We start from the raw sequence: 17714 nt of genomic DNA on the forward strand, positions 1-17714 counted from the left end.
TGTCGGGCCAGCTAATGTTATGTAGAATGAGATCTATCGACTAAATGAAAACTCCAAAAAGGATCGCGAACTCGTTTATGGTGTGGGTTTATGCTGGCCTGGTGGCCTTCGACTGTCATGATCAGTTCCTGCTTCATTTGGTTAGCTTGATATATATTTACCACAGAGCTGTCGAAGGTTGAGTTCAGAAGGGGAACAATGAAGGTTGGACTTCGACTGTAGAGGTCATACAGTGTAGGATTCTATTGAGTAGATCTTGGAGTGTAAAAACTAGTAGTTGGTTGTTATTTTTAAGTTTATTGTTCACCCTTACTGTTAAATGTTACTTTATACGGATCATTGGCCTTTTACCGGTTTTTACACAGATGATTTATTGTGGCATTTTTTAGAATACTTGTTTGGTTGTTCTTTCACCGAGGGATCCTATTTTGGGATTTGTGCCAATTTTTAGACTAACGGGGTTGTGTGGAGGTAGGGGGTTGTTTATCAGTGCACCTGACAAGGATTATAGCTGTCGTCACTGTCCGAAACATTCGGTATATAATTGTAAAAATAATGGACAATCCACGAGAGCGAAAGATATAGAGTAAACTGTACCACTAGCGACAATCCTGTTCTAGTGTTCTGTATCTACTTTAGCGATCATGATGATCTGTTCTTCCGATTTCTATTCTCGGTCACTGATAAATTTTGTCGATATGCTTCGGTAGGGTGATGTATGGCGCTGGTTGTTTATTGACTTATTTAATCATACATGAATTGGTTGGTTCGAGGTACAGAACTGGTACTCAGTGTTATTTAAATGGTGGCAGGATTTTTTAAATTTCGATTATAGAGGTTTTAACCTTTGGGTCATTCATCTCTTTTTCGTGTTAGAAAAATCTGCGGGGTTTGGAGTCGAGCCCAGGTGAGCTGCGTACAAGGCAATCGATTTACCGACTACATTATACCCAGCCCAGGTAGAATTTGATTGTTTCGGTCTACCAATCACCTAAGAATAAAATATGTGAGTCGTTATTGTTGAACTTGACTTCAGCAATCTATTCGATTTTGGTGCATTGGATACATTTGGGGAAGAGATTTGTCGTCTCTTAGATCCATAAGTATGTATAATTTTCCAATTGACATTTTAAACTCTATTAGACTAGGTATATAACATATGTTCGGTAGTAACGATCGCGTGGGAATGAGCATATATTTGTTCGCGCTGGAGACCGCGTTGATGAGATTATAAGTGCAATAGACATCACTAAATCATCGCAACATTTTTGAAATCTTGGGCTTAGTAGTGCTTGGATGATCGCTATTGCATGCACACCTCTGTGTATTATGGCGCGGGACTCAAGCGTTTGTATGTTAACGTCTTAGATCGTGTCGGCTTTTGTGTGTCGTGTGTACTAGCGTGTGTAAATTCGAATTTATAACCGTGTGGCAATTTGCATATTCGCTAGCTACTTCATTACGTAGGGTTATCGAACCACTCTTTAACGGTATGAGTGGAATGATTTGGTGCATTATGCATGAACTGACACTCCGAACACATTTATTTCACATCACATGGATGTATGGAATTTCTAAATTCTCAAAATAAATTGTTGGTTAATAATACCTTAGTCGGGCAAATTGTACTAACTCCGTATCAAGATAAACAGTCCTCAACCATAATATTCTCTTTCCCGTGTTTGAATGTATTGTGATTAGCATTCAGAATTTTCTGAATGGCGAACCAATCGTTCTGTCTCGACTGACCAGAAGATGTCCGTTTTTAATTTTCGGGATCAACCCACTTTAATTGTTGTTTGGCGAACTACAGTCGAGTCTCCAAGTGTTTACTGATCTTGTAGAACTTCCCTGGGGCTCCTATAAAGAAGTTTATGCTCCACAAGCCACCTCTGCAGAGGTCCAGGTGACACTGATTATTTCAGATCATCTTTGTTCTTCGATATTGCTTTGGATATATCCATAGTGGAAAGTGGTTTGATGTCTTTCTGGTAGAGAAGAGCATTATTTTTCTTCGATTTTCCCTCTTTCGCGAGATCTTTTATCAAAATCTTTTCCTTTTGGTCCCTCCTGATAACTTTGGTCCTTTTTCTCTATAACCTTACAAGGAATTCGCCAAAAAATAGGCCTTTAATGATACTACAGTTTTATCCACAACTGTAAGTCAAGTTATTTTCGGATCAGTTCACGTTTTGATTAGTTTCGATATTAGCAACAGTTGCTAGTAGACCAATTACACAGCAAAGTTCGGTCAGCGAGCTAGCAACGCCAATGATCACGCCGCCTAAGTGGCTGAGACCTAAACTGCCTATAATCGCAAGTCAGTCCCATGTAGATAGGGAATCCCGCAGCACATGGGACTGACTTGCGATTATGGACAGTAAATTGCTCACGAATGCGGCCGTCGCTATCAGGAGAAATACCGCCACCGAGGAACTGTCAGCACCGTAGAGAAAATGCAGCAATGGCAAAAACATGAACTATTCACACAAAATAGCAAGAGCTACAGGTTCAGGTTAAGTTGGTAAGCTTAACTACTACAAATCTTTGCAGCAAGAATCCGACACTACTACGAGCCAGCAGGCAGTGATGTCTGTTGAAGATTCCTTCTTGATAACAGACCTTGACCCAATTTGTTGAGCTGAGTCGATTGGTATACAAGACGTAACCCACCAGATCATGGAAAAAATCTTTTGTAAGTTTGAGGGTTTCTATACCTTGCTTTTATAGGAAATGTAAACAGATCAAAACCCCAACCCCTTGAGAATTTTCTGCGAACGGACCTGCGACAGAGTAAAGGCAATGATGGTATCGTCTATTTTATTGTTCTAGGTTTGTCATTTTAACCGGAATCGAAAAACGAAAAAAAAACATTAATTTTTTACTAGTCGTGCACGCAGTTTGTCTGACATATTTTAGAAGCTGATTATTTTCAATTTAATATAAATCTTGTAAAATCATTCGATTCAAAACTTCCGGCAATTGTAGCATTAAAGATACTAACTTTTCGCAACTAACTCGAAAAATTCCAAAAGTTTACAGGTGCGATAAGCTTGCCCGAATATGTCGGACGTTGCAAGTGGTGAAGGGTCATACCATTCATAGATTTGTATTGAAGCTTTCATTTCAACGAAACAAATGTGATCATTTCCAAAATAAATATTTTCGTTTTTACATAACAGTGACTATGCGGTATTATGTGAGAGACTGTACGTGATGACAGTTGACAACACTATTCACTCAATTTGGTAGCTACTTATCGTAGATCCAAGCACCATGTTACTATAAACTATAAACACCCCGAAAAATAATCTGCATTTCTCAGCCTATATCTTGAAGTCCTAAACAAAACGCGAAGCTACATGATATAGCACCAGAGCTACTGACAATAAATTACACCTTAGTTTGAATCGCGTTGCAAAACTGAGCTTCTTTAATCTCAAACATATTGCTCAACAAAAGTATTTGGGCGGCCCTATATAATCGAAATCTTATGATGAAATTCGATAAGATTTATTTGGTTTCACAGATTCAACATTCCCGTAGAAACTAAAAAAATCACATCCAATTTAATGTAAAGATTTTTGTTTTTTATCCTGGGACCTACTGTACTTTTCTAATATTTTCCTAGCATATAGCATACTAAACATTTCCTTTTCTCTTCTTCTTCCAGCAGCCCCTGTTGAAGGGGTACACACTGCAAACCGGTTCACCATGGGGAAACTATTGTCCAAAATCTTCGGCAATAAGGAGATGAGAATATTGATGCTCGGGCTGGATGCCGCAGGGAAAACTAGTAAGTACAAAACAGTCCACAGCCCCATCCGTCACGTCAGCTATCCCTGCTAGTCCGTACGTACGTACGGGGTTCGGGGGCGCTGAACGTTTTCCAGCACAAAGCTAACAATGGATATCCGTTTTTTTCTTCCTGTTCTCGTTACACTGCTTCATCCTAACCGCGCCGCCCGCCAGCTATTCTATATAAGTTAAAATTAGGTCAATCGGTAACGACAATTCCAACAGTCGGCTTCAACGTGGAAACCGTAACGTATAAGAATGTCAAATTCAACGTATGGGACGTTGGCGGACAGGACAAAATTAGACCATTGTGGAGGCACTACTACACAGGTTGGTACCCGTCGTCGATTGACTGGCGGTGTCCCCTCCCCGGGTGACACCTGTCCTGGGTCGAGAACAGTGCTATAATGGTTTCCATTTTTCACTATTTTAGGTACACAAGGACTCATATTTGTAGTGGATTGTGCAGACCGTGACCGGATAGACGAAGCGCGGCAAGAACTGCATAGGATAATAAACGACCGGGAGATGCGGGACGCCATCATACTGATATTTGCCAATAAGCAAGATCTACCAGAAGGTAAGTGGATTGTGGTTTTTTTTTATACGTGCCTCGATGGTGGTTCGAACTTTGATCGTCTGTGCGGAGGTATGCTGTTATGAGCACTCTAGGGGATTTTCGCGTATCTCGAATACAAAAATTAAGGCGGCAACTTCTCTAAAGCGTTTCAAATGTTTCTGATTTAAACTGTTACTATAAAAAGGAACAAAAAGTATGCGAGAAAACCTACCTTTTTTCGAAAGCACATTAGATAGGATTTAATTTTCGACAATCGGTAAAGGAACAGGGAAAATACGAAGCTTTGGGAATTCATTGATGAAATAAATATTCATCTTTTACTACATTTACTCTCCTGAAACAAAACTGCGAATATTTTATTCAGTTTCATGAATACTAGCCATAGTAGATGCAGTGGTCCATTGAAAAATTGCAACATCACCATCTATGGGCTGGAGCACTTGGATTCGACAACGGGTTTGAACAGCAACCTTCGACTGATTTCACTATTTATTCAGTTTTCGGCTCGATGCATGAAGTTAGCGGGAACGATTCAGGAAAGAGCTTTGTTCAGATGTTTATAAATCGATTTTTTCGTTGAGTAGATGAATGAAAATATTTTCAAATTTATATACTTCTGATTGATTTGTTAGCGCTCTTAAGGGCTCTTTTGTTTGGTAAAGAAAAAAATTCCGTGTGAAGTATTTTTTCCAATCGGAGTTGAACAGACCAAACACTGCAGTCAGGCCATGGAGGCATCGGCATCCTAATAATCGCCTTCTTACCCTATACTAAATCCCCTGATTTTATCCAATCGGCGTTGCTCCTGCTAATATCTCGAATTATCCCTCAGTGAGCATATCAGTAGGCTTTCAGTAGCCATGCGTGCTCGTACTTTAGAAATATCGACTAGTAACAGAATAAGCAGCTACATAGTCAGTTACCTACAAAATGCCGAAAATATTTTATGACATGGGAATTCAACCCGCTACTTTTTTATCTTACCAATGCAACTAGGCTCGAACCGAAGCAGTTTTCCCGATGATTGTTTTTTTTTAAATTGATGATCGTCGGCGTAGCTGTTCTTGGTGCCTTGATAATGGCTTGTGCCTTGATAATGGCTTGTTCCCTTTGTTTAGCTGAAATAACCTGTAGGTGAATTTGGAACAACGTCCAGCGAGAGTTTGAATTTTTAAGATGTCCATACAGTCGAAAAGCTGCAACTACCATATCAGAATTTGCGCTTTGTCGACGTTGATGATAGATATGAACATCTTCAGGAACTGCTAGTCACAGCCTACCATCATGACGATAGATAGGACTTCTAGAATTGAACCACCTGCACGCATGCGCCCCTATTCTTCTTGGGTTGAAAACTAGGGGGGGGGGGTATTACGGGCTGGACAGTCTTTGGTCCACAGGATGAAGAATCCATCTAACCACGAGGTCTATGGTCCTTCACGCAGTCATTATGTTGTCGAGGAAACGGTTACTGCGTTTACGCTTTTATTCGAATCCAAAAAAGAGTGCAATCTCTAAGACGGAAATTATCTAAGGACCCGGAACTGCAAGCAATTTACGAGTAGATTCACGAGTATCCAGCAAATGGATATATTTGAAAATTCACTGGTGACAAGTTTGAAAAATCGGTTCATCAGAAGTATACTATTTATAGTTATACCTATTATCGTTGTGCTGAGTCCAAAGAAACCAGGAAAAATTAGACTTAATAGGACGCATGAGCTTGGGCGACAGGTGCTGCATCAAATCATGCACCCAACACGCCCCAATCCGTTCACCAGCCTGCAGCTATGATTAATCGTTTTTGGGAGCGACGAGCTGGTTTCAGTGGAAACATCAAGGAGATGTACCACCAGAATTGGATAAGATACAAAGATCAACAAGCTCAGCGGTTGCTGGTTCGTGATGGAAGTAGCTTCTTTTGAATTTTGAATCCGCATGCTTGGCGTGTTTCGCATAGTTTATGATTATCGACAAACATATCGATGATTACTTCGCCAACACAGATACTAGGTATAGGCACTGTGTGGGACTCACGACTTACTTTTGAACATAACCACTAAAAAACTCCTTACCTTTTTTAGCCCTTCTTCCTCATGGAACTACTTCAAACTATTACTTCGTGGGGGAGCAGCTCCTTCTTTTGCTCGTTAGTTTTTCGCAGCTATCTCGGAGTCTCATTTGATCCATGCAATGGCTCGATCTTTCAGCCATTCATCTTTCGACTCTCCTCTTGCTTTCCATCTCCATCTATTATGTCGACATTTAGCTCCTGTTTCAGTGATTCATTCAGCTCCCAGCGTTGTCCCGATCCACTCGGATGCTCCCCGGCAGTGAACTCACCCTACTCCGACTGAAAAATCCCTGGCGGCTGAATTTTTAATGGTACCAGTTTCTTTCGTGAGCCAATTAGCTCCCAATTTTATCACGATATAGTCGGATAGTCAACGGCAGTGAATCTATACCCTACTGCGAATTCCCGGGTGGCAAATTTCTCCCTATATCGATGTTCGTTTCCGTGAGCCATTTAGCTCGCCGATTTGTCCCGATTTACTCGATTCAGTCGCTTACGGTAGATTTGGCCTACTCGACGGGCCAGCCGTAGGTAGGTGAGGTCTGACCAGCTGTTCCGGATGGAGCGTAGCTTCCAGTTCACTGGCGTCCCAATGACCCACTACTAGTTGTGTGACGCGATCTACTCGCTCTAATCCCCGACGATGGATCTAGCCTACTCACGAGCTACTCGCTAGGGTGTCGAAGTCGGTCTGGCGATTCCAGTCAAGCTTGACGTCCGGTTCGCTGGTGCCCCGACGTCACACCAGGCATACCACCCCTACAAACTTCTTCAAACCTAGGGCATTCGAAGACCACATGTTCCGGTGTCTCTCCCACGTTTACACAGCTCATGCAAAGGGGTGTCGTAGCATATACAAATCTATGCAGGTACTTCTGGAAGCATCCGTGCTCGGACAAAAACTGTGTCAAATAGAAATACGCTTATCCATGCTTCCTATGCACCCAAGCCGACACATTTGGGATGAGTCGGTGGTACCATTTTTCTTTCTCCGCGTTGTCCCACTCTTGCTGCCACTTAACCAACGAGTCCGCTCTGACCAGTCTTCTTGCATTTCGTGCATTCCTTCGCTGGCAGCATTCCACGCCCTCAGCCAGAGTGGTGCAGATGGGGATCATTCCGGCAACTACGCATACCGCCTCCGATGATATCGTTCTGTACGCACTCGCGACACGAACAGCCATTAGGCGAAACGTGCTTGTCGACTTAGTCCGGTTCCGTTTTGAGTTCAATGCAGCAGCCCATGCCAGTACGCCATATCTCAGTATTCAGGATGTGACACCTGCCACGAGACGTCCCGTGCTGCATCTTGTTCCTCCAATATTCGGTATGATCCTTGTCAATGCGTTAGTTGTCCTTACAGCCTTCTCGCATGGATAGTATACGTGGCTGTAGTAATTTAACCAATCATCGACCAGCACGCCCAGGTAATTCAGCGCACGAATCAATGGAATTGAGTGTTCCCCGACGCTGACCACGACACGCTGGATTCTTTTTACGGTTGCTGACCAGCACTACCTCCGTCTTGTGGTGAGCCAGCTGCAACTTGGCGTCAGTCATCCAAGTTTCCAGAATCTCTATTGTTCCTGCCGTCAATATCTCCTCATCCTCCTCAAGAGTCGCCGGTTATCGTCAGGACTACGTCATCTGCAAAACCGACGATCTCAACTCCCCTGGGCAGTTCAAGTGCTAACACTCCGTTGTACATAATATTCCAGAGCGTTGGGCCAAGCATGGAACCCTGAGGTACTCCCGCCGTGACCCATGTTCCTTTCGTAGACCAGTACTCGGTTCTGGAAGTAACTTTTCAGAACCTTATACAGATAGTCCGGAACCCGCATTCTGTGCAGCGCTACGGCGATAACCCCCCAGCTAGCACTGTTGAACGCGTTATTCAAGTCTATCACTACCACAGCGCAGTAGCGATTACCCCTTCTATTTTGCTTCAATGCTTTCTCCGCGCTCGCGATGACTGTGCAGATTGCATCCACCGTCGATATCCCGGATATATCGATATCCGGAATCCGAATTGTCTCAGCGATAATCCGTTCTCACTTTCAGTTCGTCAGCCTGTTCAGGGTGACCCTATCCAGAAGTTTACCAACAGTATCCAGCAGGCATATAGGCCGATGCGATACTGGATCTTCGGGTTGATTCCCTGGTTTTTGCGGCAACGCCAGCTTCTGAATCTTCCACCGGTCCGGGAAAGAGCCTTCGTCCAGGCATTTCTGTAGAACTATCCTGAACCTGTTAGGAAACGCCAGGATCGCGGTCTTCAGTGCCACGTTAGGGATACTATCTGAACCAGGAGTTTTCTTCGCTTTCAGCCCTTCAGTCACTATAAGGAACTCGTCATTAGAGACACGATTATCACCAGCATTTCCACCGTCTGTGTCAATGTACGGTTTAGGTGGCCATGAGGTTGGATCATGCTTCGGAAAAAAAACCCTCCACAATAATTATCAGTTTGTCAGCGCACATTTCAGCTGGCTTCGTTGTACCTTTGATCTTGACTATCACGGCACGATAGGCGTTGCCCCAGGGGTTAGCGTTTACTTCTCTGCACAGCTTCTTGCAGCAGGTGGACTTGCTAAGCACTATCTCCCATTTAAAAGCAGCCCTAGCCGCCCGGAATGGTACCTTACAGTCCTCTCTACGCTCAGATCTTAGTCTCTAAACGCGTCTTCTGGCTTTTAGGCAGACAGCACGGATGGTGCTGAGCCTTTCGTATCACCAATACGCCGGACACCGGTAGTTCCGCGGCTCCATTGTTCTCGGCATTGTTACATCGCATGCCCTAGCTACTGATTTCGACAGCTCATCGGCACTCGGAGTTGGAGTGACGCTGTCAGTACGAAGTGCTTCCACAAAAAGGTCCTTGTCGAAATCCTTTATTTTCCACTTCTGCTCGCCAGTCCTCACTCTCGGGGTTACCGTACAAGTTCGCCGACCAATGATGTAGTGGATCGCTTGGTGGTCACTATGTGTGTACTGCTCACTAATTCGCTAATTCATGTTTTCCATGAGCGACACGCTGCAGAATGTTACTTCTTTACGGAATGTGCTAGCGGAACGTTCGTTGCACAGCTTTACGTCCAGCTTCGCCGCCTCTTGCCTTGGTCAGCCTGCTACCCCACTTCGCGGCCCAAGCGTTAAAATATCCTCCTATAACAACCGGCGTTCGCCCGACTAACGAGTCGGTTAATGCGTCCAGCATCCGGTTGTACAGCTACACACGAATACGCCGTTGATCCTGGCGATCACGAAACCTTCGTGTGTGCTATTCACCACCTCTTGAAAAGGGAACAGCCCATCACTTGGATTACCACCATCCCTGCACTATCTACATCCCAGTTACCTTTATCGAGAGGAGCGCGACACGACTCTGCAATAATTGCAACGTCGCACATCGTTTCTGTTGTCGACTGCCACAACAGTTAATGTGCAATGATCGAGATTAAGCTGGGATACCTCCATCAGCATTGGCCTGTCTTCGCCTTTATATACGCAGGGCATTTGAAGTCTTCCGTCATGTGGTCGTTTCCGTTCTCCGGTTGCAGATCATGCACCTTCGTTGCTTCGTGCAGTCTCTAGCAATGTGCCCCTTTTCTCCGCACTTTCTACACACTACAGACCCTCACCAGGTGTACGAGGTCAAAGCATCTGCTCCAACTGCTTGGAAACTTGCGGAGTGACTCTCAGCGAACACACCGACCATTCGACTTTTTAGGTATGTGTGTATGTATGAATGTATGCATGTATTTGTAAAGGAGCATGTCTGCAACATAGCAGGACAGCCTCTGAAACTCCAAAACGCTCATGGGAAACCGGGTGAGCGGTCATAGGTGTGACCATAAAGCACTGCACACACTGACAAGTGCAACGGTGAGACGGCAGGTGTACAGTTAATGCACATATGTTGCAGAAATAGGTTATTGAGACAGCACACTGATGAATAACAAATAAACAATAACAATTATTTGCGCCGTGGTCCGTAGTATTCGACCAGTGGTTATGTATATAAACGTTGATTAATCATAAAATAAATTGCCTGTAAAATTCTTCATTTCGTGTCAGACGAATGAAGCATTTTTTTCTGCGTGCCACCTCTCCCCCCTTTTTCCAAATCATGCAATTAACTAATAAAAAAAAACTTTTTCTCTCCTTTCCAGCAATGAAACCGCACGAGATCCAAGAAAAGCTCGGCCTGACGCGGATACGCGACCGCAACTGGTACGTGCAACCGTCCTGTGCGACAACCGGCGACGGCCTGTACGAGGGTCTAACGTGGCTCACATCCAACCACAAATTATGAGAGTAGATGCCGGAACAACCACCAACCAATCCGTGAGAACAAAAGTCAGATTGCGAATTCTGTGTGTGCGTGTCAGTCAGCGGTCGTCACAAGGAATGCTGTAGCGGCTAGCGTGGGGCGTGATCGAGTGCACGTGTTATGTTGCCAATCCTATCCCTGTTTTCCTAAGAGAAACATCCTTACTCCTCCTCTCCTTTCGATCTTCAACTATACTACTGCTGCTAATATGGGTAATCTACTGTTTCGATTTATCGTTTTACCAAGCTACACAATAAAAGAAAAGTACATTTCTACTACTCTCTCGAAGAGCTAGAGAGCATAGAAATGTGATGTTAATGTGATCAAGCCAACTAACAAAAGTCGTTAGTATGTATGGTTGAACTGTGACGGTTCTGAAGTATCTGAAAATCTGAAAAAAGTTCTCAACATCAAGGAATAATGCAAGAGTGTGCCGAAGTGTTTTGATAGTACGAATATTAGTAGATATGTGCACTCCACCAATCGAATTAACACCAACTCGATCGAAGAACGTCAGGAGTGACAGCGTGAATTCCTCGTGCGTATTCCAATATTCCTATCCGATGTAACATCATTATCTAGCTTATCGTTAAAAATAAAGATGCAGCGCGAGTAGAACACATCGATCAAACTAAAATTAACAGCAATGAGCATGTAAACATCAAAGGTAATCCTGAAAAATCATGGCGAGTAACTCCAGGTGCACCGAAATGAGAAAGTGATATTCTCAATTTTGGACTGATTTTCGACGTAAACATCATACCTACGGTGGCAGTGCTTGTTCATAATACTAAGGCAAAGTATGTACGTCTAAAATATAAATTGAAACACACTCGGAAGACGAATTGAGGAGAAATTTTTATTTGTACATAAAAATGGAATACTATCATAACTGATTACAAAATCTAAAACAAAAAAAGCTTGGGAAATCATTTATTAAATAGTGAATTAATCGATTCATAATTCAGAAAATCCTAGAAAACTTACAAAAACGAAAAACATTCAAGGACACTTTGTAAATATTATATAATGGTAAAATATACAAATTGAAACAATATACTGATTAGTAAAGCTACAAAACGGCAAACAAATAGAAAAAAAAATATCAATGAAAAGTTGTTCATTAGATGAAAAAGCAAGCATTCACAGATAAATACGACCTGTAAAAAACACACAGTAATAACAGTAACAATAGACAGAAAGCCTCACACCCACTTCCCCAAAGCATTCAAATGCAATTGCGAAAAAAGAGAACTTGAATATAGTAAACGGGAAGATCGCGAAATTAACTATTAACAAGCAAATATGTTGTAAAATTCAAGCAAAATGAAAGTGCGAGCCAAAACAGAAGCGTGTGAATGTGTTTAGTGTGTTTGTACATGCACGACTGAATTATTTGCGAGTGGGATTGGATCCGAGTTTGCGTTAGGATACCCGTTATTTTTAATAGCATTGATAGAAAACAGTAACTATCTTTTACCGCCTTATTTATGTTTATATCGATTGCCTCATTTTTTTAAAAACTAAGATTTTGTTTTTTTCCTGTTTGGATCGTCCGCACGCTTGTCATCATGCAGATTTGTTTTTATTGGCTATTTTATGTGCGTGCAAGAGTAAGTCAAATTAATTTCCTTGTCGCCGTCGTGTACTAGTTGTTTATATTATTTCTAACCGCGTAAGAGAATGATAGACCGACCGGGAGGGGGAAAAAGTAACAAACTGTATTTGAAAAAAGACGCGTCCGAACTAGTTGAAGAAACTAACCATAAGAAGGGTGATACAAATGGATGCAAATAAAAATGCGTTATGTACTACTCGGAAGTTGCAGAGAAAAAGCAAACGGGATGCAAAAACGTGAAAACACAGTAAAGAATATATTATTAGAAATGTATTTTAGCATTTATAGCGAGCAGAGAAAACAAGTGAAAACCGATTAAATAAAACCTGAAATCTACATCTCAAGCCGGTGTTTTTCTTCAATGGTTACACTTAAATAGCTAGTTAAGGCTTTTTTGTCGATTTGGTTTTAACATTTAACATTAACATTTTGATCGACATTTGTGAAACCGCAGCCGAAAAAGATTCAGATTGTTTTATAACCATCCGACTGAACTCTAGAATGATCTAGAGTTACTAGAAAATCTTCTGAGCGATCGCCTAACTACCAATTGAAACGGATGTCTGATTACTGAGCGCAAGTCCAAATTATGATTTTGTAAAAAGGAAATACAATCCGAAAAAGATCCTATTTCAAACAATTTTTATCCAAAGATGATTTTTTCATTTTCTGAATGTATTTTGTAGTGAGTGATACATGTGATCCAAATGTACGACCATGATGATTAAGTTAAGGCCTATTTGCACCGTCGGTAAAAATAAACGTGAACTCAATGCGCATCAAATTGTTTTTCCAATATTTTGCTTATTAGTGCATAGAAATTAATGAAACTGGAACTAAACGATAGCACATTAATATACTTAACGAATACATGCCCAATTATTCGATGTAATTTAATCAATGCAATAATATTCATATTCCCCGATCATTTTTAATATTTTACGGTGAAATATATGTTCGCAGTGGATATTTCACTTGCTCACCGGGAGTGTAAACGCGATAATGGATGGAACAGATGCGGAGTGGTGAATATCAGCCTTATTCTGCATTACGACGGATCACATTTTCGAACGAGTGTGGTTCGATCGAAGCAGGCTCCCGTTTGGTTTTACTGTCGTTATTGAGGCTGTGAACCATTTGGAGAAATTTTTAACTTTTAGTTAAAATCTGACACTTCGAAAGTTATTTGCAAAATAACCCTACTCTGGAGCATGGTTAAAATTGACAGAGCGATAGTTAAATTTGACAGCTCGATGGTTAAAATGTTGCCCATGATGCATAATAAAAAGGTGAAAACATTTTCTGTACCTAATTGAGGTTGTCAATATTTTTCAATACAAAATTAAGGGATAAAGATGGAAACGATAACGTGTTGTGTTAAGATTTGTTTGGGTTATTTCATGATGTGGATGTTTACTTTTCGAGGCTATGACTGTCATACTTAATGTAATAAGAAAAGAACTAATTTTCAAAATATCGACAAATGTTCACACCTCTACCATCTTGTGGTTATCGCAGCTGTCAATTCTAAATAACTATTCATATGTCAACTTTTGAAACGGTTCGCTCTCTCGGTTAAATTTTTCCATTCAAGAAAAAATAACTTTCGAACTGTCAAATTTTAACTAAAGGTTAAAAAAAATCGCCAAATATTTCACAGCCTGAGAATGCAAATCACATTCGTTCGAAAAAGCGATCCGTCGTAATGCAGAATGCGTCTGTATAAATGACATCGCTGTTCACGGTGAAGGTTGGCCTTCTAATACCAGATTGCATTCTGACAAACTGTAAACTGCCAGTTGACCGTGAAATCGTTGTTCACTGATGAAATCGTTCACGACGTTGTCCACCGTGAACAATGGAAGGTATTCAATACTTGTTCGCTTTCATTTTCACGGAGTCTAAATAGTGCTTTACTCTTAAGTGTATTTTGCTTTAGCGCTTCAACAAACGTGCAGTTTCTAAAGCTGAGAAACGAACCTCAATTCATCTTATATAGAAGCAGATGGCGCTGTGTCAAGAGTTTATTTTATGCACGCATTGTACGGGAGACTGTCGTACTAGAATTACTTGAGTACCAGAGCACAATTAGCGGTTATATTGCTCTTTTATACCAAACATTTTGAAAGTAACGTGAATATCTGGAATTGAAAGCATTTCTCCACAGACAAATTTCTCTATTTACTTTCTCTTTCGAATATTACAGCGGCTATATTTCGAAAGATGATGATATTGACTATTAATTTGTTTCCCTTTGGCTATTGGGACCTATTGACAGTTCAGTTAAACAAACACTCCGGTTGCACGATTTGCTGCTAAATAACCTCGTCATTGCAAATGAAGACTGGTTGCATGCGATGCCGAACTTTGAAACTCTAGAGAAAATTTACAATAGGACGTAAGTAACAATGAGAGATTCTCTTTGGGGTCTTTCTCTTCTGTTCATTACTCGGCCATTTCAACATTTACTACTCTACTCTTTGCATAATATTCTAGTAAAAACCGTCGGCTTTCGATATGTACTGGAAAATTAGTGCGAAATGTTGCAATGACGTCGTAATAAACGAAAGAGAAAGTAAACAAAGAGAGGCTCTCGATGTTACTTATGTCCTATTGAAAATTTTCTCTAGAACTACTTACAAATTTATGGGGCCTGAATGGTCAACCTGGGAACAAAGTGGTCCTAGTCTTCGCCCAGGCTCAGTAATTTTCTTCACAGATAGGTCAAAAATGAACCAGAATCTGGTATTACAGCACGTGGAATAAACGATAGTATCTCCATGGGATACAGGCCGATAGTGTTTCAAGCAGAAATACATGCCATTCTAGAAATATGATACGCAAATATCTGCATGTCGCTCAAAACTAGTATGGGAGTGTATTCTTGCAGTTCGACAATCGGCGGAGAAAAATCATGTTAATTTATACTGGGTTCTGGGACATTGTGGAGTTGCAGGGAACGAAAAAGTCGATGAGCTAGCTAGAAGAGGGTCTTCCACTAATTTTATCGGCCCAGAATCATTCTGTGGAGTCTCATCGAGTGCCCTCAAAGTGGAACTGAAAAAGTGGGAAATCGCAGCTACAAAGAACAATTGAAGCCAACAGTAAACCCGGAGAGCGACGGCCAAGCAACGATGTTTCGAATGTGATTCGCGAACTGAAAGCGCGGGACATGGTGTACTCTCGTGCGGATAAAGGAAATGCGGTTGTGATCATGGACAAACAAGATTACGATTGTCGTGTTCTCGACATGATTAATACTGGTCCGTACGAAGAGTACAAATATAAAAACGGTAAGCCAAAAGACCCGCTCAACGTAATGATAGAGGAGGCAAACTTCGTCCATCAAAAAGTCGCCATTTTTGTGGGAGAAGAAAAATTCTAACGGAGATTCCACAGCATAGACCTGGTGGAGCCACTGAAAGATTTTGAGGCCAGGCGAGGGGAAGTACTGGTATCGTTTGATGTGACTGCTTTATTCCCAAACGTACCAGTAGCTGACGCCTTGGAAAGCCTTCTACGACATCTGGAGCGAAACCGCGTATTACCATATTAGGTCGAAGCTTACCTTTCAGTGGCAGTGTTGCAAGAAACAGAACTTTTTCATGTTAAGAGGGAAGTTCTACAAGCAAACATTTGGTCCTAGCATGGGCAGTTATCTCTCGCCGCTACTAGCAGACGTTTTCTTGGGCGATTTCGAGGTAGCTTTAGGCAAAGAAAAGCTCTTCCCTCGAGTTTGGAGACGCTAACGTGGACGACATTTTCGCAGCCGTGAAAGAACGCTGTCTAGTCCGGACCCATTGACCTATTGAACTCCCGTCACATCACAATCAAGTTTACGGTAGAGAAGGAAATAGAAGGAAAATTGCCGTTCCCAGAGCTAATGATAACTAGGCAAGCGGACAACAAACTAAAATTCGGGATTTACCGTAAACCGACATCCACAGACAGATACATAGCCTCCGACTCTAACCATTTCGGCGCTCAAAAACAAGCAGCCTTCCATTCCATGGCCCATCGTCTGTTCAATGTACTGATGGTAAATTAAGTCTTTAAGGCCGAGCGGGTTGAAATATACAAAGCTGCTGAATTGAACGGGTATGAAAAAGGATTTGTGGACAAAATTTTAAGGAAACAAAAAAGGAAAAAGCACAGACAAAACGCGACATCGTTAGAGCCGGATAAAAAACAAGAACCATGGATTTGCTTGCCGTTTTACCCCAAAATTACTAACTTCGTTCAAACCGTCCTTAAACAGCATGGTTACAAAGTCGCATACAAAAGTGGTAACCCGTTGAAAGACCTCTTGTGTAAGCTAAAAGACAAGGTTTCAACCGATCAAAAATCGAGGAACTACCAAATCTCCTGTAAAGATTGCCCCGCAGTATACATAGGTCAAACCCGCCGAAAACTCAAAGCCCGCATTCGAGAACATAAACATGCTGTTGACCACGGAAGAGCCAACTACTCCAGTGTAGCGGCACATACTATAGCCCACAACTACACAATAGACTGGGACAGCGCCAAATTCGTAAAAAGTGTACGGAAAGTTACACACCTGAACGCGTGGGAATCCATGTACATAGCCCATGCCGAACACGCGCTTATGACCGAGGACGACGCACAGTGGCTGGAGGCTGGCCAAAACCTCAAAAATTAATTTTTGAAATATTGATATTGTATATTTTTCCTAAATTTCTCATGTATTGAATGATGTATATTCAAAATTTTATGATCATTGGATAAGAACATGATTTTTGACATGAGTTTAAACGTAGCAAAGTCCGGATTTTTTAATGATTTGCATTTCCGAAACCACCATTGCTCTGTTCACTTCAAATGCATGTTGCTGTTTTGATTTTGGTCCAATTTTAGCACAACTAGTTTCATTGTGTAGAGGAACGAAAGAACTTCGTTAGCGAATAAAATACATTTGGTAAATTTGCTTAGAACTATGACTTTTTAGTTTAAATATGTTTGAGGTGGTCAGATCAAAAATACTTTTTTCACTAATGTATTCTGTACAAATTTCGGAATCATTTCGGAACGGTCACATAGTACACATTCTATGGGAAATAACCTACTACTTTTGTTGCTGATATGGAGGCGCATGGTGTTTTGTGTAAAATAGTTGAGCAATCTACAGTAAACCAACACGTTATACAATGGATTTAAAGTAGTGTTCTTCATTTTTTATGATATTGCTGACATTGGTGAACAGTAACGAAAAATCTATCATGAAAACAGGATCATAGTTATAAGAAAGGTTCAATGACACTATGGAAAAATGCATTTAATATTTTACGACTTT

At 41.5% G+C, this 17714-nt stretch overlaps 1 protein-coding gene across 7 annotated transcripts in view; it reads left to right on the top strand.

Annotated features, from left to right (window-relative positions):
- Positions 1-12747, top strand: part of LOC131688835 (ADP-ribosylation factor 6) — a 71288-nt gene extending 58541 nt beyond the window's left edge. For 4 of the 7 annotated variants that reach the window (XM_058973383.1, XM_058973384.1, XM_058973388.1 and 1 more), the window contains 4 exons: positions 3674-3796; positions 3973-4128; positions 4232-4378; positions 10625-12747. In XM_058973383.1, the coding sequence (XP_058829366.1) occupies positions 3674-3796; positions 3973-4128; positions 4232-4378; positions 10625-10767 (569 nt within the window). In that variant the 3' untranslated portion in view covers positions 10768-12747. The remainder of the gene's footprint in view (positions 1-3673; positions 3797-3972; positions 4129-4231; positions 4379-10624) is intronic. The other 3 variants (XM_058973385.1, XM_058973389.1, XM_058973387.1) reach the window with 1 other exon arrangement.
- The last annotated feature ends 4967 nt before the right edge of the window (positions 12748-17714 follow it).

Source organism: Topomyia yanbarensis, chromosome 3 (genome assembly GCF_030247195.1).
Source record: "Topomyia yanbarensis strain Yona2022 chromosome 3, ASM3024719v1, whole genome shotgun sequence".
Lineage (NCBI taxonomy): Eukaryota > Metazoa > Arthropoda > Insecta > Diptera > Culicidae > Topomyia > Topomyia yanbarensis.